This window comes from Monodon monoceros, unplaced genomic scaffold, assembly GCF_005190385.1.
Source record: "Monodon monoceros isolate NGI ecotype Baffin Bay Population unplaced genomic scaffold, NGI_Narwhal_1 Super_Scaffold_21, whole genome shotgun sequence".
Classification (NCBI taxonomy): domain Eukaryota; kingdom Metazoa; phylum Chordata; class Mammalia; order Artiodactyla; family Monodontidae; genus Monodon; species Monodon monoceros.
This window is the reverse complement of record NW_021703778.1, coordinates 63,859,555-63,886,225: the sequence shown is the minus strand read 5'-3', so window position 1 is coordinate 63,886,225 and position 26,671 is coordinate 63,859,555. Positions and strand designations below refer to the sequence as shown.

The 26,671-nt window shown below is 41.6% G+C and overlaps 1 protein-coding gene across 2 annotated transcripts in view; it reads left to right on the top strand.

Annotated features, from left to right (window-relative positions):
• The window catches only part of RORA (RAR related orphan receptor A), a 728,434-nt gene that overhangs the window by 608,473 nt on the left and 93,290 nt on the right, over positions 1-26,671 (top strand). The window contains exon 1 of one of the 2 annotated variants that reach the window (XM_029239444.1): positions 23,469-23,629. The exons of the other annotated variant lie outside the window; for it this stretch is intronic. Within the exon in view, the coding sequence (XP_029095277.1) occupies positions 23,599-23,629 (31 nt within the window). The 5' untranslated portion in view covers positions 23,469-23,598. Of the gene's footprint in view, positions 1-23,468; positions 23,630-26,671 lie in introns of those variants that run through there. 2 annotated transcript variants of the gene reach the window in all.

The window sequence follows — 26,671 nt, the reverse complement described above, 5'->3', positions numbered from 1 at the left end:
GAATTTGCCTTGCACCCAGCAACTATTTGCATGGCATTTATATCGTATTAAGTATTATAAGTAACTTAGAGATGATTTAAGGTATATGGGACGATGTGCATACATTATATGCAAATACTATGCCATATCGTATAAGGGACTTGAGCATCCTTGGATTTTGGTATCTTGGGGGTCCTTGAACCAATCCCCCACAGATGCTGAGGAACACCTGTACTTATTGGGCACTGCTGTGTGCCAGGTGCCTGAAGTGCACAAAACACGACATGCTTCGGGATGTGTATTTGTATGTGTGTGTGTGTAAGGGCTCTGTGTCAGCCTGTACTCTGAGTGTTTGTGGGGGGCTGTGTGGGTAGGTGGGGGGCAGCAAAGGGAGGAAGGTAGCAGAGGTCATCTCTTGGCCTTGGTCAGAGTTGGGAGAGGCTTGAGTCCTGCTACCCAGGCATTGCTCCATCGCTATTCCTGAGCATGGCGTTGCCATCACATTCTTGGAGTTCTCATTTACCTCTGCCTCACCTCCAGGAGCACAAGAGGGAAAATCCAGCCAAGCTAAGTGTTAATGGCCAAGAAAAGAAAAACATGTGATAATAATTAGAAGGATGTTTAACAACTTATCTGTGGCCTATAATTGTCATGTCCCGATCGGATCATTAAAAACTGCCCTCAGATACAAACCCCAGTCACTTCTCTATGAGTTAGTAGTTTTAAGAAGCAGAGTTTGACATACCATCATCACTCTTAAGAGCACAACACCCTTTCCAGGGATCTCTCATTCCCAACTGCCTCCCTCTTTCCCCCATGCACACAGGGCCACCACAGTCCCTTACACAATAGGGCCCTACCTCTGAAACAGCTCCGTCCCAAGTTAGGCTTAGCAACTGTTGTCAAGGACCTGAGGAAGCCAGGCTTTGTGCCCTCCATGGGGCCGATCTTCCCATCACCAGGTATGAAGACGGGGCTGTGGAGAAGCTCATCAGTCCTTCTTTACTCATTAACAAAAGGACTTGTCATCTGGAGAACTGGTTGCCATGTGTTTATTATTAGGAGTTCAGGACAAACAGGTTCAGCAACGCACCAAAGGTTTTTGGCAAACAGAAAACATAAACGGTTTCCATATGAGCTGGACTGGGAGGGAGCAACTTCCCCAGACCCTGGTTCTCGTGCACTCACATTCTTCCTATGCCCACCAGACACTGCCTGTCATGGGTTTTACTGGGTAAACTCATGTGCCATCATTAGCCTTCTCTTCCCCAGCTGCTGACGGAAGCTCAGGTACAGAGTCACCTGCCAGCTCCCAGTAAGTCCTCAGAGCCCTCATCCCATGAGACTTTAGGGAGAATCTTCCCTCCCTTTCTCATTTTCTACGTGTTGCAAGGTGCAGGTTAGAGATACCGGCTGGGGTGTTATTCTTTTCTATTGCCGGCCTCCCAGATAGGCAAACCTTCAGAACTTAGAAACAGTCTGTGTCGGGGCTCAGTAGAGAACAGAAGTCACCCTCTGCCCCTTTATCTGTATCCCCTGACCCCAAGCGTGGGGGATTACAGGATTCAAAATACAGGAATCAGAGCAATCAGCTCAGCCAAGTGCTCCAGCCCTAAGACGAAGAAGCACAAAAGAGCATTAGGACTTTTGACTGTGGATAATGGCAGCTAATCCACCACCATGTTCTCGGAAGCAGAGTGGGTGCCTGCGGAGTGGTGCTGCCTCTTTTCACTGGCAGCTCTTAAACCATGGCTTCCTGAGAAAGCTGTCCTGGTCCCTCCTTGTGCATAGAAGCCTGGATAGAGGCACAACCTTAACCTTATTAATTTTCTTATTGTCTCAGGATGGGAGTTCTTATTTTTTTCCTCATCCCTGTAGCATCCCTGTAGCAAGAATAGGTAAGTAATTTGGGAGCTTACTATGTTCCAGGCATTTTATATGTATGTAAGTGTGTGTGTGTGTGTGTGTGTGTGTGTAATCTCATGTAAACCTTATGATAACTATGACTGTTAAGTATAACTATGAATATTAATTGAGGAAGCGAGTTTCAGATGTTAAGCAACTTGCCCAGCCCAAATCCACATAGCTAGTGAGTGGCAGAAGTGATAGCTACTTCTGTCAAGCACCGAAGCCCTTATCCTTCCTACTGTGCCATGCTGCCCTACACTTCCCAAGGGTTGTAGGACTAAAGCCAGAGTGTCAGTGAAATATATTCTTTTTTTTTTTTTTTTTTTTTTTTTTTGCCCACGCTGCACAGCATGTGGGATCTTAGTTTCCTGACCAGGGATCGAACCCACGCCCCCTGCATTGGAAGCACAGAGTCTTAACCACTGGACTGCCAGGGAAGTCCCAGTGTGAGCTATATTCTAAACTCTTAAATACTTGGAGCTTTCTCCAGAGGTATTGAGCTCATCAGTGCACTTTATGGATGCCTCTTTTCTTCAAAAATATACACACACACCCCCCAAAATAATCAACCCCTTAATGTTCCTCCCCGTATTACTTGCCTTATCTCAATAACTTTCTCATTTCCACTTTCCATCCACTCGGGCTCCTATTTAGAGCCCACTTTCTCTAAGTCTGCTCCCCTCAGCAGGTGGCCATTCTCCAAAATTGTCCTTCCTTCCTCTCCCTCAACTCCATCAACACTCGCATTCACTCCATGCTCTTAGGAGGAAAGTATTCAATGAAGCCAAACTTGATTTAAGTTCCATTTCTGAGATATTTACCTTTTGACCAGATAGCCCACCAACCGAAACGGGTGAATCGCCAATCATAGGATACTCTATTTTTCACCTAAATGTCTAACCTCATTATACAAATGATAAAGCCTATTATAGAGGAGAAAAAATGTACCCATTTTCTCAATAACCTACGAAAAAAGTTGCCAGTTTTCGTTTTTCATGTTTTATCATACACATGCGCAATTTTATGTTTTTGTGATTATAGTATAGATTCAAAGTGCTATTATTTTTTTCCTATATAATTTCTCCATATCAGGCATCACCTGTTTGAAGGAAAGGCTGACTGAGGTGGCGGCAGCAGATTTTTGTCCCCTGGTGCTGCCTCTTCATGAGTTATTAACATGGGAATTTGAGGGCGCCCCTTTACTAAACAGTAAAGATAAAGGGAGAAAGCCCTTCTCTTTGACACCCCCTTTTTAGGTGAGTTTGGTGACCCTGATCCTACCACAAAATCCAGACATCAGATTTGAAATGTTATAAGTAATAATCCTCTCTTACATACTAATGATTTTTAGGATTTTCAAAGATCAGAAAGAGACATTCATTGAACACCACGTGCCTGGCACCCTGGTGGGCACGTTACAGTGAGTTGTCACATTTCAGTCGTACAACAGTCCTGGGGGGAAGGTACTATTACTCTCCTTTACAGATAAGGAAACCAAGGTTCAGAAGGATGAAGCTCCCTGCCCCGGTGACAAGTGACAGGACAAGATTCAAAGCCCTTTTCAACTTGCCACCTGACTTTCCTCTTAGAAAAACCTTCACTAAATAAATGTTAGTCCATGTGACATTTCCAAGACATACCAGAGCAAACGTAACAAAGAAAAGGAAATGGACAAGGTTTTACAGTCAGTGACACACACATACATTACAGGCACACAAAGAATATGAAACAAATGTAAATTTATTCAAAAATTATGAGAGAGGCAGCTGTAGTGATACATGTTAACAGGAGACCTATTACTCATAATTGATTTTACTAATATTTTAGCATCTGACCTGTTTCTCTTAATTGAATTGAAATGTCTTATGCAACACATTTGTTTTACTGACTTTGGAAAGATATAATCACCTTCACCTACACTTTTCATTTTAAAATAGAGGTCTTTAAAAAAAATAATAATTCCTGAACAGTGGCCTTAAAGAAGTAAAATGCAATTAGAGTTTTCTTCGCTAAGAAATGCCTAGAAAATGGCAGTGACTTTGTTTTAAAGGGAAAAAATAAAGAAATGGCATTTTGCACAAAGATCAGTGAGGTCACCCTGAACGAAAATAAAATACGTCCATTAAACTCTTCCCAAGAATCACAGATCAAGTCACTTGGAGTCACTACTCTGCCCTGTTTAACTTAGTCAAAATTAGTCATTCCAAAGTCCTTAAATTATAAGCTAATTTCATGTTTGCAGAAAATACTTTACCACCGGGAACAGGGTAAATCAGAGAGACACAGAGAGATTCTTACAGGAGCAGAGGCGTCTCAGATCTTGGCTTCTTAGGACAGATGACTTGCTCTGCCACACTGCAGAGAATGCCACTCTGCCGGGTTTGCTAATGCCTGGGCTGGCACTATACCAAGGATGAGAATTCAAGAACATACCAGGAGATTGTTCACGAAAGCAAGTAAAAAATGATGGCTCTCACCTCAGGCTTCAACTGGGCTCACGTCCACCAGTCTCTGCCCTGGGTTAGCTGAGGCTTGGAGAAACATGCCAACACTAGGGGAGGTTCATTTTTGTTTTTCAAGTTGGCAGGTCTTGTCTTGGAAAAGAAACCGAATTGGCATACTAGCTTTAATGGATTATAAGATGATTGAGCATTGGCCGAGAGCAGAGGGGGGATAAAGACAAGCCAAAAAAAAAAATTTTTTTGAGAACTTGCAAGAAAGAGGTCTTGCTGGCCAACAGTGGCCCTAGGTTTACATCTGTTGTATGTTAGTTTCGAATGCGTCTGTTCCTTAGTAAATGATCTCAGAACTTCAGTGATAGCATCCAAGGGAAAATTACAAAATGAGCTTGAGGAAACATTTTTCTGGGTTCCTTCTCCCTGTGCCCAACAGGGAAAGAGCAGAGAGAAGCCCTGCCTAGTCTAACTTGAGGCCACCCATTGGCTGGTAGGACTAGGATGAAACATCAGCACCTTTAATGTGGGGTTGAAAAACGGAATGCCAGGAAGTTAAAAGGACTTAGGGGAAAATGTCCTTTGGCCTTCCGCTGCGTGACAGGATTCTGAAGTGACAGCTAGTGAGCAGAGTAGACTCAGTTAGTCCAGTCAGAGGAAAAAAGCAGCAAAACCAGAGGACCAACATCAGTAATATCTTTGAGTACAGTGATGAAAGAGTGAGGATGGCTCTGCCAGAAAGGCGGGCCTCTTCATCAGGTTTCCCAAAGCAGTTTGTGTCTCTGGGCAGCTGTCGGAGGAAATGAGCCCTGCCTATAGGCTGGTATTTATTGAGCACCTACTAGGTGCTCAGACTAGTCTAGACCCATCGTGCAAAGATGACTTCATCCTTCTTTGTTGTTGCCAAGTTTAAGATTGTTTGAGATGGAGACAAGTCGTGATTTTGTTTCCTACTGGGACAAAGAAAGTAAAATGTAGAATGGAATAACGGAAAAAAGCATGTTCTTGTATTGATAGGAATCTAGTAGTGTACAAACACCAAAATCTTTGAGGAGGGTTAAAGCTATGGTAAACTGAATCCGTTTTTCCCTCCATCTGTGTCCTATTCTCATGCTGATTCAGTGCTGGACGCCTGGTGGGGTATGGGATGAAGAGCCAAAGGTAATAGACAGAGGAAATCAGAACCAGGCTCCAGCCACTCCTGTTCTAGAGACTCGCTTGGGGATTTTTGAGATCTGAGAGATTGAACCCATTCAAGAGTAAAGAACTCTCGGTTCCCTGCTGCCTGTGTACTAATACTCAGCCCGACAGAGTGAAGATAATCAAGTGGGAAGAGATGGTTTATTTCCCTTTGTATGCAAACTCCCTTTGACTTATCCCTACTGAGGAATACCTCTTCCCTCCCTTTTGTCCACTATTAGGTTAATAGTTAGCACAGGAAAAACCACTGGCGCATAAACTTTTGATGATGCGACTTCTTAGCTTTACTACAAATACATACGTCACTTTTGATCATCTGAAGATTTTGTACCTTACATGAACCAATGCACTCTCAACCCAGAGGTGTTATAGACAATTATCTGCATGAAAAACAGAATAATTTTTAAGTCTATATATCATATCTTCACAGTGCAATTTATCTGCATTGTATTTGAGTGAAATTGTTAGTTTTTATTCGGATGATTGCCCTGGATTGGACACAGTCTTAAAGAGTCTCTCTGATCATTTAATTTTCTCTTTCACTCTCTCCCTTTCTCTCTGATCTGGGTGTGCTTGCTCAGTTGTGCTGTTTCTGTCATTGCCTACTTAGTAACAGCAATGGGAAATGAGCCATAAAAGTGATAACCCATTGTATTTTTTTTATTCTGCTGGTCTCATAAAAAACCTACCAGTCACTTATTTTATCTCACTTATGGTTGATCAGTCCCACATTTTTCACCTCCTTACCGTGATTTTCTTTGTGCTGTGGTTCCCAGCCATGGCCCGCTTCCTGCTGAATTAAACTGCAACCCACACAAAACCAAAGAGCATATCTCTCCCCAAGTTCACTCAGAAGGTCACCCCTGGTGAGATGGACATTGCAGATGTGCTGGAAAGATTAGAGGCTGCTTTGATAAAACCCACGTCTGTTCTCTGCTCCAGGTCCTCAGAGTGGAAGATCGGATGGATTGCCATCGCCTTGCATTATTTAAGAGTTTTGATGAGCAACTCCCATCAAAATTCCCCACAGACTCTGGACCGTGCATGCGTGTGTGTGTGTGTGTGCATGTGTGTGTTTTAAACAGCACTTTAGAATGATTGAGATGTTCAAAAGGACATTGCCGTGTGAGCTCTTTGCAGGGCTCATGTTACATTAGGTTATCCTTCCTTGAGGTCTCTTGGTGGCCCTTCTGTTCTATTTGATGGCAAATTCTGTTCATTCCAGATTGTATTAAATCCCTTTAGCAGCTTCAAACAGCTCTATGTGCTGCAGTTTTAGCATGTGGGTGCTGATCACTCCAGCCCCTGAACTTTTGTTATTTTCCACACCTTTGATGGTTTTCCTCCGTTCTTGTTTTCATTGGTTTCCACTTTCATCTCTACTGTCTGTTCGTGATGGTGTTATCTATTCATCCGAGCAAGTCCAGCCATTCAGCCCTCTGAAGAAAAGGCTATTTTCTCCCCTCTCTGGCCTGGCTGCCCCAGTGGGTAGTCCATGATTTGTGCCTTTCATCACACAACTGTGGAGGCCCCCTCTTTGGGCAACCACTTTGGTGATAGGATAAGGATGAATGTATCATGATTTCATTTTTATCAACCTCTTCTATGTCTTCCCAGTTTTAGTCGAGATGCAGCGGTTTCTGTTATGGCAGGTATTTTATAAATGGCTTCAGCTCCGATCATTGCAAATGATGAAAGTTAGGCCACCTCATTTCCATCGCTGGACTGTCCACAGATGTATATTTATTGTCTCTTCCTAGAGTGTGACTGAATGATCAGAACACTGAATAGGAATGAGACCTTGAGGATTTTATTCCTGGGTCTGTCAGTATCTCTACCTGAGACTTTTACCCCTAGAGCTACCACATTTTTGTTCTGTCTAAAATCCTTGCCATAAATATTGCATATTATTTTGCCCAATTAAAATTTTCACATTTTACTTCAAAGGCCCTACTATCAAGTAATATAACTTTCAAAGGTAATATAACCTATTATGGTTCTTTAATAAATTAATTCAGTATTTTATACCAAGCAAAGGCTGGTAAGAACAAAGTTATGGGGGGCAGGATGCCAACTGAGCACCGCTTAAATGTGGAAGAAGTTTGGGAATTAATCATAGGAATCACTCCCCTTTGCTATTGGAAGACACGTGTGATACAGCTTGCCTGGACCCCCCTCCCCAACCTGAATAGATAAAATATTAAATGGTACCAGAAAAGTTTAAATTAATTAATGAAAAAGAGATCCATAAAAAAGAAGAGACAATTTAAAAAAAAAAAAAAGAGAGAGACCTAACTTGAAAGCATACTATTCTTAACTTCTGAGGCCATTGTAGTGATGATCACCGGGGTCTCTTGCAAGCACTCCGTGTATCTCTTTCACTCTGAAAGGACAGAAACTGTGAAACAACCATCATACGACTAGGCTTGGTTTACAACCTACATCATATGAGCTAGTTTTCTTTGGATTGTTGTGAGATCCAGTAATTAACATTTAATTGGTGATTTATTGGTGGCATATCGTTGAAAAGCCATGTAAATTATCTCTTGTGGCAGGAATGAATAGATTACACAAACATGTATGAACTGAAAGGAAGATATAATTAGTGACAAAAGTCTTCTGAAAAAATATGACAGACTCGGGTTTCATTTTCAGAAATCCTACAGTGGAAAATTTTCCTTATACTTGCCAATCTGAATTTCTCAGAATATAAGTTCTTAAAGAATAGGAACTCAGTTTTCAATATCTAGCATGTGGCAACATTTATTGAGCACTGGACTGAAAGTCAGAAGCCCGCACTCAAGTCCCAGCTCTCCCTTTCTCGATGTCCCAGGCTAAGCTGGAAAACCTCTCCAAGCTTCATTTACCCCATCTGCAAGTGGGGATATTGACTCTGCCTGCTGTCTTCCTGGGCATTGATGAGTGCCGAACGGTAGCCTTTAAACTGTGTTCTCACTAACGAGAACGACAACAATAGTGATGAAGATAATAATACATTTAATAGCAATTTAGAGGTAGCCATGGTGATTTTAATGCAAAAAAAGCATTATTCTGGAGCCTGGACAATAGGTGGAGTGAAAGAGGCAAAAATCCAAAAGTACGGTCCAGGCAGTTCCGAGAGGTGGCTTCCCTTTCCTCCATCTAGCTTGGAGCGGAGAGAATTCATCTCGGGACCTTCGGCTCCTGCATCGTAGAATCTGTACAATGTGGATTTCGCTGGCAGGTATAGAGGCAGCAGTTTCCATGACTCCAATAAATTAACTAGTGTTCACGGATGTTTTGCAGCTGCCCTGGAAAGAGGCTAGCAGTTTTGAAAAAGGATTATAGCAGCCATGAAGAAGGGTGTTGGTGTCATGAGTGTGCGTGTAAAAAGCATACTTTTAAAAACCTATCACTTCACCTGCCCTGAATGAAAACAATGCCAAGTTGTGCCGATGTTTTCCTTTTTTTTTTTTTTTCCCATTGAACTTATTGTACTAACTTTTCCTTCTCCAGAATTCTGGCAGGTTAAACATTATTATATAAATAGCCTTTACTATTATATAAATAGCAAGTATCTTAATATAATGATATATATTTAAACCTCAGCCCTGAACACTCATAATTCAAGTAAACATTTACAAAAACATTGTCGCTTTAAAAATAGAGGGGGTATTTGAACAGTTTTTATTTTATTGATATCTGGCTAATAATGAAATGGAATGAAATACTGGGGTACAAAACAGTTATTCCTACTATGGAAGCCCTTTATTTTTCCAGCCGGCTTCAGAGTATTGCTTACCAAAACTGGAATAACCTAGACACTGTAAGGTCTGAAGTAATTAGGGTTATTATTTGAAGCATGTATATCAGTGCCAGATTCACAAACATTATTAGAAAATGAGATATTCCGTGTAAATTAATTTTCTGGAATGTATCTAAGTGCCTAAACTACTTCACTCTGTTTGGCGGTGGGGGAAGCCTTTCAAAATATATTACGTAAGTCCCTGGCTTCTTAGAGTTCATGGGCTAATCCATTCTTAATGTTTCAAAGTCATTATAAACACTAATTATGATGGTGTGTACAGTATGCTGTAATACAGGATATCCTCGGAGACTTAGCAGGTGTGGCTTGTTGTTTGCCCTTATGCTAAGTAGTCCCAAGCTGCTATACTTTTTGAGTTCTTATGTCTAACTTTTTATCATTTTTTTATCTCTTCCTTCAGTATTTATTGTTTTTCCTTGCTCCTGTGAGCAGAACTCTCTATTCCTTTCTGCTGGGCTTTTTTTTTTTTTTTTTTTTGTAATATACTCTGTATACTGGAAAATCAGATATCAAGGTTGTCAGAACTGTCTTACATAAGAGTAAATAGTCTCTGAGCGAAAGCCTGAGGGATTTGTTTAAGCTCAGACACGAACTTTAGTTATTGGAATTTTAGTGGTATCTTTGTGGATCTTTCTTTCTGTTTTCTTCCATGTTCCATTTCGTAAGGTTTTTGACTCACAGTGCTCTAATTACAAAAAGTGTGATAGCAATTATTTATACTATTTTGATAACAGTTCTAACTTAGTGTCACTTAGATAATCATTTGCCTCACCTGTGAATATTCTGGAACCTGCACACCTTCTACTATTCTTAATGACAATTCTTGGTGCGTCAGCATGGGTAGGATGTTTTTAACTTTATTTTTAAAATATCTCACACAGTACCTCGCCCACAGTCTGTTCTCAGAAAATATCTGGTGATTATCTGAGATTTAAAAATAATTATCATGCACAAGCTACATACAAATGAAACTTTCAAAGAACTGTACTTGTCTTTCATGTCATGTCCTGGAAAACGCTCCAGTGCTTTTGACACCTTAGTTAAAAAAAAAAAAAAAAAATCAAGAAAGACCAAGTTGAGCATATCATTGAGAAATGATTAAAAAAAATTGTAAAGGGGCTGAAACTAGAACTCTTCATAGATATGAGTTCCAAGTACATTGCCACTTTCCTATGGGATTATTTTGTTGATGGAAGAATTTGTAGCTCATAATTAGAAACTCATTAATTCATTCATTTGTTCCAACAACAGCATTTATCGAATGCCTTCCGGGCCCACCAGGGACGTGCAGACCTATCAGACACAATCTCAGGAAACAGACTTTTCGGCCAGAATTTGAAGGTTGCTGTGAGTCAGAGCCCAGCGGCCATATGTTAGAAGCGTCTCCCCCCAGTTAAAACTGACGCTTAACATGAAACTAGCCTTGATTACATTAGAACGATCCCAAGTATTTCATGTTCTGGGAAGAAATCTGGAGAAGTGGTGTCATAATGTTTTCATGTTCCCTGACAAGTCATTCAGTAGCCCTGTCCAAGATCATTTAAAATAGCATGGAAATAATCAGAAGTGATGTCCCTCTGTGGAAAACACTTGGAGGATGCCTGTCAGCAAATAATGTTTTAAACTCTAGGTTTAATTTAGGCCTGTGGTTAGGTTCCTTATAAGAATTTATGTGTTGAAAAAATGTCATCTCAAGAAAAGTTAATATGAATCTAATTTAGGAAACAATGAAAGTTTCATATAAAATAATGATTATTGATCCTGAGGTTTTACTATCTGTTCTGCTTTGTAATCAAATACACAAAGTTAACATCTCTCCCTCCCTACCATTAGCTTGCTTTGCCAGTGAATCATCATGCTTTGCATCTACTAAAGACCAACAGTCTTAAATAGTGTCACTTAGTCATATCTGATCATCATAATTTTATAAGGCAATCCTCTGTATAAATTTTGAGTGATGTAACCATTGTATTGTTTATGCAATTTCTTTTCCACAGGACCTGAGCATTTACTTTGTTAGCCTTAGTTATACGCAAAAGGATTGTGATGATTTTATAGAAATTACTGATTTTTATTGCCTTGAAATCTTAAGGGAGGTAACAGATCTTTGCAAGAAAACATTTCAGGCAGAATCATGGTATGGTTATTAATTAAATTTAATTCTTTGTTTTTTCGGTAGTGTTTGAAAGAGAAAAAAATCTTGTTTCCAAAGAATACAAACTCTATGTTATTGCAGAGTGACTTTCAAACGTTCAGAAAATATTTTTGAAATGGAGTACGTAAATCGTCAATTGCTATGAAGATATGTTCATAGTGTATAGTGTACATAACCTTTGATCTTAAAGAGTGTGGCTTGATGGAGTGCAAAAACTTCTAAAGTGAAAAAATTATCTTAACTATTGGAGTCCCCTGAGTTCATAAAACCAAATACATGAAGAGTTGGTAGTATGTGGGTGGCTAAATAAACTTGCTGTTCATAGTGTTCATCAGTATATTTTATACTGCTCACATAGTTATAAAAGTCTAGTCGTGGTTCAGAAACCATTCCAATCCAGTGACTTGGATATCAACAGATACTAATGTTTTCAGGTTTATTGTCTGACTTTGAAGGCTTAATTTTTTTTTTTTTGAAATATGGGCATTCTTTTTCCAATTTTACAGGTGAGAAAACTGAGGCTCAAGGAATATAAGTAACTTGTCACCAGTTACACAACCACTAGGTATTAGAACTGGGATGGTAAGACAAATTTTACAACTCCAATTCTAGTGCTCTTTCCAGCATACATGCTGCTTTCAAAGAAGCATTTGTTTATTCAACAGATATTTATCCAGCGTGTAGCGTATACCAGGCAACGTGCTCAGCCTTCATGTTACAAGAGGTACAAAAGCGAATCCCTGCCTCTTGGAGCGTAAAGTCCAGTGAAGAAGACGGAAAAGAGAACAAATGATTACAAAAAACAAAACCAAAACAGTGTGAAGAATCAGGCTTACAGAAAGGGAAGAACAGGATGCCAGTGGGAGCCCAAAGCTCATCTGATGGAGGCTAGCAGTTTGGACAAGACATCCTCAAGCCTGTGACATTTAAACTGAAACTGTAGGATGGCAAGATAGATAGATAGATAGATAGATAGATAGATAGATAGATGGTAGAGTTGATTCACATTATTGGCATTGTGTATTTGCATATTTGCCTACTCAGCAAAATTTATTTATAACCCCCAAATCAATACTTGCTGCCATTAACATTACTCAGCCATGAAAAGAATGAAATAATGCCATTTGCAGCAACATGAATGGACCTAGAGAATATTATACTTAGTGAAGTAAGTCAGACAAAGACAAATACTCTATGATATCACTTATATGTGGAATCTAAGTAAAACAAATGAAACTATATACAAAGCATAAACAGACTCACAGACATAGTAAACAAACTTTCCCAAAGGGGAATGGGAGGGGAATGGGAGTATGGGATTAACAGAAACTACTATACATAAAATAGGTAAGCAACAAGTATTTACTGTATAGCACAGGGAACTATATTCAAGACCTTGTAATAATCTATAATGGAAAAATAATCCGAAATAATATATAACTGAATCACTTTGCTATATACCTGAAACTAACACAATATTGTAAATCAACTATAATGTAAATCGATTGTACTTCAGCTATAAAAAAAATTACTGGCTGCCTTTCTCATACTTAGGCAAGCGCAAAGCATCCTGACACACATGTTCCCAGCTGAGGTTGGTTGAGGCAGCGTTCTGCCTTCTTGTTTCAGCTTTCATACTGTAAACAAGTGTCCTTTTCACAGTCTATTTAGTGCCACATTTTTCTAATTTGTGTGCTTTTTGTTGGTAATATTGCTGTTTAAAGTAGCCCCCGAACATAGTGCTAAAGTGCTGGCTAGTGTTCCTAAGTGTGATGTGCCTTACAGAGAAAATACGTGTTAGATAAGCTTTGTTCATTGCTGTTGGCTGTTGGTTCAGTGTTTGGTCTGTTTGTTTGTTTGTTTTGGCTGCGTTGGGTCTTCGTTCCCATTACTAGATATTTACCCAAGTAAAATAAAAACTTATGTTATGGGCTTCCCTGGTGGCGCAGTGGTTGAGAGTCCGCCTGCCGATGTAGGGTACACGGGTTCATGCCCCGGTCCGGGAAGATCCCACATGCCGCGGAGCGGCTGGGCCCGTGAGCCATGGCCGCTGAGCCTGCGCGTCCGGAGCCTGTGCTCCGCAACGGGAGAGGCCACAACAGTGAGAGGCCCGCGTACCGCAAAAACAAAACAAAACAAAACAAAAAAACAAAACTGATGTTCACACAAAAAACCTGTACATGAATGTTCATAGCCGCTTGATTTGTGATTGCTGAGGAATGGAAACAACCTAAATGTCCTTCAATCAGGGAATGAGTAAACTGCAGACTGGAATACTACTGAACTACAGAAAGTAACAAATTATTGGTTTGCTCTTGGAGTGTATCTGAAATGCATTGTGCTAAGTAAAGAAACCAGAGTCAAAGGGCTACATTAATATATTTTTCCATTTAAATGATATTCTTTAAAGGCTAAACTATAGGGATAGAAGAGACAAATCTGTGGTTACCAGGGTTTGGAGAAGGCGAATAAGTTGGCTACAGAAGGACACAAAAGAATTTGGGAGGAGAGGGAGATGGAACTCTCATATCTTGATTGTGTTGGTCATTATGAAATTAAAAACCTTTGTCAAAATTTGCAGACCTGTTCACTAAGAAGAGTGAGTTTTGCTGTATGTAAGTTATAGTTTGATAAGAAATGAAAAACAACTGAGGTCTGAAGGATGAATCAATATACAATTCCTCTAGTTTGCCACAGTAACATCAGAAAATACTATTAAAACGTATTTTACTGCAGTTCTCGATAAAACACTGTTAGTGTAAAATAAACACTATGTAGTAATTTATGTTACACCATAATTGAGCAGTGGATACAATGAACATAAAAAATATGTTTTCTTTTCTGCTGTTTTGTAGTGCTTAAATTTATTGTGGTTCTTACTGGTTTACAGGAAGTATTCTCTTACTGGTTTTTGACAACTGGTGAAATCTGCAAACTATACTATAACTCTAATATTCAGTATATGCATTACTCATAAGAGAGCAAAACTTTCCTTTGACTTGAATTACCCAGTGAAATGGCATATCGTCCCTGGGATAATAGAGAAAATATGAAAAGAGAAAAAATATATCACTTACCTTGCTTATATATGATTACTTAATGATAGGCAACTGTCAGACATGGACGGTCACATCCTTGGAAGCAGGAAGACCTACCACATGACCTCTCTGAGTGTCTTGCAATTCTGATATGTCCTTTTAAAAATTTTTCCTTGTTTACCATGGCTCTGCCACATTATTTCTGTTATATTTCAAGGAGCAAGTATGTGGTAAAGTAAAAAAAATTACTTTATATTTTACTTAAGATGTGTTGTCAAAACATCTTGAGGCTATGTATGTACTATGTCTTTGTATAAATAACGAGGCCATGCATGACTATAGTCACTTAAAAAATGTAGACAATGATTTATTCAAAGTGTATTGAAAATTAAGTAGCTCTGCTTATTATACTATGGAAGCCATTTATTGGGTGATTAAAATAGGTGAAAGAAATGCTATATTATGTGACATGTTGCAAAAACTATTTATGAAAAGAGCAGCCGTGATACAATTTGAAAAAGTAAAAACAGTAACTATCTCTATCTTGTGCTTTTCCTGTAGAAGAGGATGAAGTATAAAATTATTATTTTTTGTGTTTCTAACAGACTTGTTACTTTGTTTGGAGTCTTTTAGAAGCACCAGCTTTGGCTTTTGTAAGTTGTTAGTTTCCTTCTATTCCTATGTCACATTCTGTTGCCAGTATTTAGAGTTGTGTATTCCAAAAGTGCAAAGAATTCCCCTCAAGAGTTAATGTGTAGCAAATGTTTATTAAATGGACAAATGACAACATTGTTTTCAAACAGGATAATTACAACGGTGTACAGTATGTTTCTTCATTAGTAAGTAATTAAATAATTTACTAAATTGTGCAATAATTCATAATGACACATGCTAACCCCGCTGAATTATGAGAGCTAGTGATAAAAGAATTTCTTGCACGCATGCCTAAATTTTATTAGATTCCTGATTCCTGAAGAAGTCAGCTTGCCTTTTTCAAAATACTGAGTAGTGCACAATTCAAGGAAATTTCAGAAAGTGTTTGAGAGTCATAACGTAGTTGTTAAGGGTGCATACCCTAGATTCAGTTCACCTGGGTTTTCCTTATGGTTCCTTGTGTTCTTGGACAAGTTAATTTATCTGTGCGTCAGTTTCCTCGCCTACAAAAGAGAGTTTTGAGTGAATTCAGTGTTAAAAAGTACCTGCCACAGAGTAAGTTCCAAGGAATTGTGAAGCAATAGGTGAGGTAAAAGCAGGAACAGCAGCAGTGTGATATAAGTATTGGAAAGCCATTTTGATTTCAGAAAATCATCTTTGTGGAACACAAGGTTTAACTGGAGTACTCAAAATCTCATGTGAATTTTGGAGCCTCTGAATGGAATGCCTAATTTAATGAACCTCCATCTTACAAAATACAGGAATCGTTTTTTTAATTCAAGAGAAAAGTTTTGATTTTTAAATGTGAATCTAATATATTTAGAAGAAATTAACATTTTTTATGAAAACAGAAAGACACACCCAAGTCTGTTCTTGTTTCAGTCCTCACAGCATACTTCCTCAGTGCAGGACTGGACATAAATAATAAGTGTACTTCTAAGGGCAGAGAATGGACTTCTGACCCAACATTGTCGGCCCAGTGAATTCCATCCTATGAGCTGGAGCTTAAATGTGAGCCTCAAAACCATTATTGACATGTGGTACAACTGTCTGAAATGTCACTAGTTATAAAATGAGTATTTCATAATGCATAATAATTGATTACTTTGCTTGACTGAACAGAAGCATATTTTCTCTGCGAAAGCAAAATAATGCCAACATTTTCTCCTGGGATGCTCCTAGCTGCGAGACTCAGATTTCCCAGTGAAACCCACGTTACGCTGTGGTCCTTGATCATGCGTGACAAAAATAGGGAAAACCATCTGTAACTGCTTATCTTCTCCCCATTATTTGAAAATATATATTGTAAGAGTTCTTAAAAAATAACATATCACCTCTATATGAAACATCTGTATTAATAGAACTGTCTCAGATCATTTTCAGAACTGAAATGGATGAGATACGAAATCAAATAACACTCAATTTACCTAGTTCCTGTTAAAATGCTCTGCTTAGCTTTTCACTCTGATGAAATAACACCCATTTCCAGTTTTATTCTTCCTGGGTGTGCTGTGATGTGGAACTCTTTTGCTCTATGTGTTTTATTAAGTGTAATTTAACTTTATGACTATCAGACCAACTACTAATCCTTAGAATAAGACTATGAAATAGGCAAGCTGCAAAGAGATTTATTTTCTAAAGCACAGTTCCCTTCTTCTGCCCTCAGTTCTTTATTCAAAAATCATTCTCTGACTGTGTATACTTTGCAAAGCTCTGTACTAGGCACTTCGAAGGAAAGTGAAAGAAATAGCTACAACCTGTATTCTGAGCTTTCTCCCCTCCTTATCTATATGTACTTCATGATACTCTAAACCATCACTACTAGTTGTTTCTTAAGTTAAAAATGCATTTTCTATCTCTGTCCTTTTACCTGTGTTCTGCCCTCCTTCTAAGATGTCCTTTTGCCCTTTATTCCTTTTTCTATCCACTAAAATTTGATTTGTCTTTCAAGGTCTAGTTCAAGTGGTACCTCCTCCGTGAAGTCCTTCTGCTCATAAAGTATAAGATTAACCCTGCACAGAGTAACCTCTCTTACTCTTGGCTCACATAGCACCTTAACTTAGAGTATGTGTCACACATTCTGCCTTACATTATAAGCATTGAATTCATTTTCCTACTAGATTGCAAGCTCCTTGAGGGAAGGTCTGACATCTTACTCTTTTTCCTTTCCTCTCCATGTCCCAGCACAGTGTAATGCACAGATGTTTATCATTGTTCATTGGATGGGAACTTGCATTCTTACAGGAAACAAGACATAAAAAGCCTGCACTCTTACAGAAAATAATACATTTTAAAAAGAGGCCCCTTATGCCAAGGGGTAATTTAATATTTATCCATCTTTGTAGTCCCAGTACCTAGCAGGTACTTAATAAATGCTTGCTACACACACACACGCGCGCGCATACACACACACGCACAGACACATGCACACACACACACGTTTCAAAATTGTAGAAAGCTTATCAAAAGTGTGTGCTGATAATCATGTCAACACATCTTTATTAAGGTCAATAATTTTTGCCAGGCACAGGATCTGTGTGTATAACAATGTGGGAATGGTGATGGTATTTCCACTTGTAAGTCTACTAAGAGATAATCGCTGTGTCCTTTCTTTGTTTCATTTAATCCTCCCAGTGTGCCTACGAGGTTCTACTATCCTTCTTTCACATATGAGGAAACAAAGATTTGCTCAAGATCATTCAGCTAGTGAGTAGGATGAAGGTTGGTTTGGAGCCCAGTTTTGTCTAATGGCAGAGCTCACGGTAGCCTACCCTGGGGTTCAGTGAAACAAGGAAGGCTCCTTGGAGAAGGAAGTGGACATGGCACCCCAAAGAGGAAGGGATGAAGGTGTTTCTGAGAAGGGGCTGGGACATGGTCTTGAAAGTAGTCACGGGATATTTGAGTTGCAGGACCCCTTTGAGGTCTGTTCCCATTTCTTCATTCTACAGGTCAGGGGCCTGACGGACTGAGAGGGGAAATAACTTGCCCAAAGTGACGTAGAACGCTAGTGACAAGTGTGAAATTTGAACCCGGGGCTCCAGGTTCTGAGTTCACTTCTGCTACCCATATTCCTTTAACTTAAAAAAGAAAAGAAAAGAAACATCATTTCCTACGCTCTTTACAACAACCAAGACACAGAAACAACCTAAATGTCCATCAACAGATGAATGGATAAAAAAGATGTGGTGTACATATATACGATGGACTATTACTCAGCCATAAAAAAGAATGAAATAATGTCATTTGGAGCAACATGGATGGACCTAGAAATTATCATACTAAGTGAAGTAAGTCAGACAGAGAAAGACAAATATACGATATCACTTACATGTGGAATCTAAAATATGAAACAAATGAACTTATCTACAAAATAGAAGCAGACACAGATAGAGAACAGATTTTCAGTTGCCAGGGGGCAAAGGGGTGGAGGAGGGATGGATTGGGAGTTTGGAATTAGCAGATGCAAATTATTATACATAGAATAGATAAACAACAAGGCCCTACTTTATAGCACAGGGAACTATATTCAATATCCTGTAATAAACCATAGTGGAAAAGAATATGAAAAAGAATATATATTGTGTATCTATATATACATATATATGAGATAATCACTTTGCTGTACGGCAGAAATTAACACATTGTAAATCAACTATACTTCAATAAAATAAATAAAAATAATTTCCTGAATGCCTGTTCCACTGCCAGCTGTAGGAGTGGGGTGAGGACATCTCATGGGAACACCAGGGATGGCAGCTCCTCTGGCCTCAGAGGTGAGTCTCCTTCCTTGCCGCCTTAGCAGGTGTGTGTGTAGTGAGGGACCTCCCACATACCTATTCTATGGGGGTTGCTTGGGTCTGAATGCCTGTGAACCTTACCCTTTCCCTCCTTGTGATGGTTACAAGACATCTGCCAGTTCTTGAATTTCCTAATAGATGTATGAGATGTGTGGTTCCAGAAACTCAGAATCCCTTCACCATTGTCTCAATGCAGCCAAATCTTTCACCTCTGACATCCCATTACACTAACAGCCACACTAATAATTTGCAGCCATCTATCAACTGTGAGGGGTGAAGTGCTGTACAAACATCTTTTCAGTGGGTGACTGACCAGACACTGCCTTTCTTTAGGAAAGTTCAGACTCAGGGAACTGACTTCTGTATAGTTTTCAGAGCCAAGGTCAGCTGATTAGGGAGCTTCTCAAGATCAGAGCTATTGTCTTGTTTTTGTTTGATTCTCCAGTATAGGGCCAGGAGCATAATAAGTATTCAGTATATGTGCTTGGTAATGTGAAATATGTATGTGTGTGTGAGTGTGTGTGTAAAATTGAAGATGTCTCTTGCTATCAAAATATCATTCACTATATTTCATGGACTATGTGCATACATACATGTACATTTAAATCTGGCATCTATATTTGCTTTAAAATCATGAATAAAACAAGTTATATTAATCTGTTCATCCCCTCCCCCAACACACATAAATAGGGGGACCCCTCTGTCACCTTGGTCTTATGAGTATTATTCCATTTATAAATGTTTCTTTATGAGACATTGGCTCCTTCCAGACTCAAAACTAAGCAAGGCTGTGATCTGCTGTAGGCAAGTTTGTGTCTACTCTGGATCTTCCCAAGTAGTCTTGATCAGAACTAAGTCTGACTCTGTTTGGTCTGCAGGAGACCCGGTCCCCTGGCTTTATGTTGGCCTGAATGGCCCAACTCCTACAGATCACAATGCCATGGAGGCTAATGATTCAGCTGAATCAAGCTGCCTCGGACCACATTAATCTTTCACTGATCCCTTTCTTGTTCAGCTAGGAAGAAGTTAGTTGAATTAGCAAGCTGCCACACACTGGAAAAAGAGAATCAGGGCCCAGGCGAGACAGAACCTCAGAGCCAAAATGCTCCCTCTCAGGTGCATCATCCAACTTTGAAAACATCTTTGTACTGCGAGCCACTTGCCGATTCTGGAAAAGTTTGTCAACCCATTGTTTTGCCGTTCTCCCCAATAGCACTCAGTGTGTGAGTCGGTGTGGTATACCGTGAGATCAGATTCCGTTTGGTAGAAAACCAAATGTACTTTCCTAAAGTCAAGGATCATTTCTTTATTTAACCTCTGAAAGTGGGAAGATAGACACCAATTTACTGATTATACTCCAGTCTAGACCCCTGCAGAAATCCAGCAGGCTTTTCTCATAGGCATTTTGGAACAACCTGACATCGGTCATGTCCCTCCAATTCCTTGCTAAGTAACAGATCCAATGTGAAACCCAGTACGTAGGGACACCATGTGGGGCTTTCTCTAGAGAACTCTGAGTTGAATTACATGTGTTTTAAGTATGCAGTGTGTGCCTTCTTTTTCAGAGTTTAGCCAACAGAAATATTTGACTTGAGAATGCATGTATGATATAATCCCATTCACGGTAAAGAGTTCCCATCCTGTTTAATTATCTTCATGTAAGCAATATTCTATTTATGGGTTTTTTTTTTTCCAGAACACTTGGTAAAAATTTTTCAAATGGAAAGAGTATACTGCTTAACACTGTTTTTCCCCCATAGCAGGCACTCCAGGAGTGTGTATTTAATGGAATCCAAATAATTATTCCTGCATTTCAATATTTAGCTGGTAAAATTTTGCACTGAAATGTGCATCGTTTTTGGCTCCAGTTTAGTAGTATTGAAGGGAAATACAGATCCTTTCATTCCTGACTGATTTACTTGGTTGAGGACGTATAACTCTGTAGAAAAGTTGTATTCCAAGAGGCTTTAAAAAAACCTCTTGTTTTTACTTTTGAAGTTTCACGAGAGCTTTGTGTTAATATACAGAACACTAATATACCCTGGGTTGAAAGCTGTGTTGAAAATAAAAGAATACATTTATTAGAGGCATGTATTAAAAATAGCATCTAGCCACACAGGAAGGTTACGACAATATCTGAAATTCTGTTGCTCATTAGTTGCAGGGTGAGAATGAAATACATTTCTAAAGGGCAAGGTCAATATTACATTATCCTGGAAATGTCTTTGTTAAATAAATGTGTAAATATTTCAAATAAGTATTGTGAGAATATATTTCTAGTGGGGATATATCTATAGGATGAATGATTCTTCTTGTAATTGAGGGAGCACATGTCATGTTACATGTCATTCCCGATTACCGATTTCATTTGAAATGGCCTGGAAATAAATACCAATTACTAGTAATGTAAGACTATTTACCTTGGAGTCAGATGTCTGACAGGCAGACCAAATGGATTTGGTCATTTTCAAAGCATTATTTTCTAAAGCAGCATGCTGTTTTAAAGTAACATTGAATTTTCAGAGTGGTATATCTGGATTCGTTTGCAGCGAGTATGGACAAACACCCCTATGAGCACGCACTCTCTGATGTTTTTCCATCCTTTAACAATACAAAGGAAAGAAAATCGTATCCAGGACCTACCAACAGGACAGCTTGGCATTACCCATCCTTGTTAAAGTCGTTAGGATGAGGGAAATCAAGAACCAAATATGAGGGATAGTGTCAGTGTAACTGAGGGGTGTTGCCTCACTGGGAGATGCAGTTGCATCATGGGAACGTGGTGTGACTTAATTTCATCATTATAAACATCATAGTGGGTATGGTTGATTCATTTGAAACCCTTGTCCACTTCGCTATGGCTGTGCAGCTGAGTTAACATGGGTAGACCTTGACTCCATGCTTTTAGGATTTCTTATTTTTGTGGTTTTATTTGGGGAAAACTCTAAAGAAAAAAAACTGTTGGGATGACTTTAGTTGAAATCAAACTTTTATAAAGCTGCAGCTTGATTTAATGTACGATGAATTTTTTTTTTGACCTTCTAAATCAGAGCGCTCTGTAAATTTTGCCTTGAAGGGGGATGTGGGGGTGGGAGTGTATGAATCCTAGTTTTTCCAGTGCTGATTGTCTGCATGTGTTTTAAATTATGGGCCAACTCAGAGTCAAGGACAACTCGGTTATATGGGAAAAAATGTTAGGACTCTCCTTGTTTAACTACCATGAATGCAACAACTAATAACCATCTAATATTTGCGTTGTAAATGGAGACACAGGCCATCAGAAAAGAAAGCAGAGTTGAAATTGTGTGAAGGAACTGGAGTAGGTAACAAACTTGGCTTTTGATAATTTTTTCTGCTACACTCAATACTGTTGACAAGCCTGCAGAAATTTTAAATAACACAGACTATGGGTATGTAGCATCTGAAATTCATAGTAAAGAGATTCATCTGATAATAATATCATGATTTAAGTTTCCACAAGACCAGTAAAAAGGATTGTTTGGAAGGAATTAGGTCTTAGCTGCAAGTTAAAATTCACAAAGTTGACCTTTAGAGGTTGTTTGCTTTTTTGTTGCTGTTGGTTTTTTCTTTTTTGTTTTTCCTGTCCAATGTACCACAACATCTCATTTTTAGGGTATGAAAACTAGAACCTTTTCCACTTGTAGATCGGTTCTTTGGAGAGAATGGTGGATATATGGAAGAGCCTGGGAAATTAGTGGCTCAAATCGGCTGGCGACGAGTTCATTTAGGTGATTCACACAGAGTTTTCTGCTCTCCTTCCAGGTATCAGTGGTCCTGGGGGAAGGGAGAGGTGTAAACCAGGACCTTAGGTGTAGGTGTGATGAGAAATATCATCGTCTGGGTGGGCGGAGTTCCCCCTTCACAGGCCGAGCCTCCCAGGATCTTACTGAGGAGGCGCTTACTCCACTCCCCGAGCAGTCCGGATGACTGCGTTCTCCACGGCCCCCGGAGGGGGCTCTACCTTCCGAATAAAGCTGGGGTGATCTGGGAAATTGGAAGTGAGGGTGACTACAACACCCCCGCCCCCGCGCCAGACCGAACAAACCCCTCTTTTCCGCCAACGAGTTGGCACAGTTATCACCCCTGGGAGATCCGGAAAGAGAGCAAGAAAGTAGCGTCGGGTTGCGCCCCTCTAGCCCAAGGGGTGCGGGAGAAAGTAGACGCGCGATCTTCCGGGCGCTGCACGCAGAAAGCGCCCGGGCGGCCACAGGTGCCCAGGGAGGCGAGGAGAAGGCCGGGGGCCCGGGTGCGGGCCGGGGGCGCGGGAGGGCAGCGCCAGCGCGGGTGCGCCCGGGAGCCGCCGCCGCTCACCTGCCCGGGGGGGCGGGGCGCGGCGCTAGGGCGCCCCCGCCGCCCGCCGCCCGCCTCCCGCCCGGGGAGGAAGCGGAGGGGCGCGGTGTAAACAGAGCGGCGGCCGTGATGTCAGCCGGTCACATGGAGCCTCTTATGGCTCGGGATGGCTCTCGGCGGACGGGCAGCTGCGGCAGCTGCTGCTGTGGCTCAGGCGGCGGCGGCGCGGCGGCGGCGGCAGAGGGGGCTCCGGGGTCGGACCATCCGCTCTCCCTGCGCTCTCCGCACCGCGGCTTAAATGATGTATTTTGTGATCGCAGCGATGAAAGGTGAGCCCGGGCGCCCCGCCGGGGCCGGGTGGGCTGGCTGCTCCGGGGGGCGGGGAGGCGGGCGCGCAGGGGGAGGGGTGGGCGCGCCTGCCTGAGCGCACGTACTGCCCGGGGCTGGGCGCTGGAGCCCCGCCAGGGCTTTTGGGACCCCTGCAGGGCGCCCCCTGAGCCCGGCCGCGGGATCTGCCTGTCTCCTGTCGGGGGCAAAGGCGCAGGGGCTGGATCCCTCTCTTCTGTCCTCTTCGGCTTCTGTCAGTCGCCCAGGTCCGCCTGGCACCCGGCGGGGCGCCCGGAAGAAAGTTTGCTGGGAGTCGCCGCGCTTCTGGCAGGGAGGGGAGGGTCTGAGGAGCTCGGAGGAATCCAAGGGGCGCCCGCGACGTGTCCCCAGGGCCCGCACCCCGGACAGCTCCGGCCTACGTAGGGAAGGCGCCGCGCCCGGGCCGGGCCGAGCGTGCGCCCGGGCGCGGTGTCATTCCTGGGGACTGGTCAGCGTCCCGGGCCTTGCACCCTGCTCCCCCCCGCCCCCCTCCGCCGCCCGGCGGCCCCGAGCGCCAGGGCGGCCGCCTGCAGGGGTAGTGCGGCCGGTCCGCGCTGCGTGCCCGCCGCGGCCGCTTCCGAAAGCGCGCAGGCCCGAGCGAGACGGGCTTCTGGAGCGTGCCAAGACTCCCTGGGTGGCAGCCGCAGCGCACCCTCACTTGATACTTTGGGTTGTGGATGGAAGTGGGGAGGCAACTTCTCCCCCCGCACAGGATTCGCAGGCAGTGGTGGAGGTTAGACGGCGGCGAAGGCCGGCGGGCGCTGGTTAGTCACGGCCAGACCTCCTCGTCCGGCCTTCCGCCCTGATCCGAAGTCCTTTGCCGGGCTGGTGGCGGGATGGCAGCGGGGACTGGTTGCAGAGAGGACTGGCTTCAGGTCTTCTCAGGTGAGGAGGAAAGAAACCATGGCAAGTCAGGGAAATTTCTAATGGGAAAGCCAAAGTTTGGAGGTGCGCAGGAACTCGCCTGCGCCGTCCGGACAAGCCGAGACACGCAAACAGCCCGAGAGAAAACTCAGCCCGCAGCCCTCCGCCGGCTCGTGCGCCAGCAGGTTCTTCGGGGCCGATAATCTGCCCGCAGACCCGGCCGCTGGGAGTGGGGATTTAGAGCCCCATCTGTTTGCGGCGGACAGGGCTCCCCTCATACGCAGCAGTTTTGCAGACCCAGACTGTCCTGCGGGTTCTGCCCATCCGTGCGGGCGCGGAGCGCTCGTTAAACGTTTGCTAAGGTTGAGGTTTTGTTGCAATCCTAGATGAAGGACACCAGTTCGGTATCTGCACTGGGTTTACTTTCGGATCACCGAGCTTTGCCTTTCTTCACTAGAGATTGGGTGGCATCTCTTTTATTAATTATTAACAGGCCGAAACGTACTGGACGCTAAGATGAGCTGCTTGAGATGAAATCTTTCTATACGACGTGCCCAGAGCAAATTTTTGTCTTTTCCCCGGTGGCTTGCGGGAAATGAAACTTAATCATTTTTAGAATATGCAACAGATAAAGGAAAGGGTAGGAGACCTCCACGTTCTTAAGCACTTAACTTTTTTTTTCTTCCCAAAATGATTTTAAGATTTTCTTACCGACTTCTTATGTAGACGAAACGTATGCTTCTCCCCTCCCCCTGTAAAAAACTTTTATGCTATTTCCAGCGGTTCATTAATCCTGTAAGAGTAAAACGATTCAGATAGCCTTTGTAGTTAAGACATTTTCTTCCGTTTTTTCTTTAAGGCGTGAAATAGATTTGGGGAGGTGTCAATGTTAGCCCTTATCTATTTTATTTAGTATGATTCGTGTCGACTGAGGAAGGGTGAGCAGCTGATACTATTTCCCCTAATGAACACTAACCACCAAACAATAAGGAAAGTGCGTCTGAATGTTTTAACTTGATGTTTCTGAGTACATAGGCTTTTGGTTTTGTAGTGCTAGCACTAAATGAAGTTCCATACTATCCCTTAGTGATATAACCATGGGAATCACACCGCCACTATATCCGCCAAAAGCTCTAGCCCACACATTTGTCTTGGAGTGACCTCTGGCTGCCACAAGATAATAGATGCATAGTATCGTGCTTTGCGAAAAGTAGCTCAGATGTACTGGCAATTCAGTTTTTCTATAAGCTCAGCTGCGGGGGGGGGGGGGGCGGAGAGGGGAGGTGTAGAAATAAAATGCATTTAGACAATTAGAATATTTCATTCCCAATATCATAATATCCTGTGTCTTAATGGGATTATCTTGCTTTGGAGCTTATTTAAACTGAAGAAAAATAGTTTGTGGAAAATAAGGAATGCTGTAAATGTTTCCGTATCAGATTTAAGGGGAAAAAAAAGTGGCCCAGAGTCATATTAAATACTTCCCTACTGCCTCTCAGTTTTAATAGTTAAATTGGTCCCATATGTAAGAGAGTTTGTGTAATTAGGTTTTTTATACAAAACAGAAACACTCTTTACAATATAGTTTTTTGGTATGTGTATGCATGTGGCTGGGGGAGGAGAGAACAAGCCACCATAAAAGAGAAACATTCTCTTTGTTGGCTGATTTACTGATGTTTTTAAAACATCATTAAAGCAGGCCTTTTGAACTCACCAAAGAAGAAAATCTTTTCTCTGCGTTAGTTGTCAAATAAGTTTAGGCTTAAAGTGGGCTTGTGCTTAGAAGTAATAAATCTTCATTTGAGCAACTCTAGTCTCATCCTTCAGTTTTGTTTTTGTTTAATTAACAACAGAATTCCAGTACCATTTGGATTGCTTCTTGAGCAAATGGAGAGAGCCAGAGATAACATTTATAATCAGGGGAGCACTTGTTCTACGCATCATAAAAGTGCTTTGGCCAAATGTCAGGCAGCAGCCAGTGGAAGGGAAATGCGAGCGCTTCATCAGTTTTAGTAGATTATACCCCCTTTGCTTCCTAGCAGCGGAGCACTCAGCCTGTGTTCATGTAAATGGAGTTAAGGGAGCGAAGGGAGGCTTAAGGGGAATGTCTGTCCCATCATAGATTCTTCCCTCAGCACAAT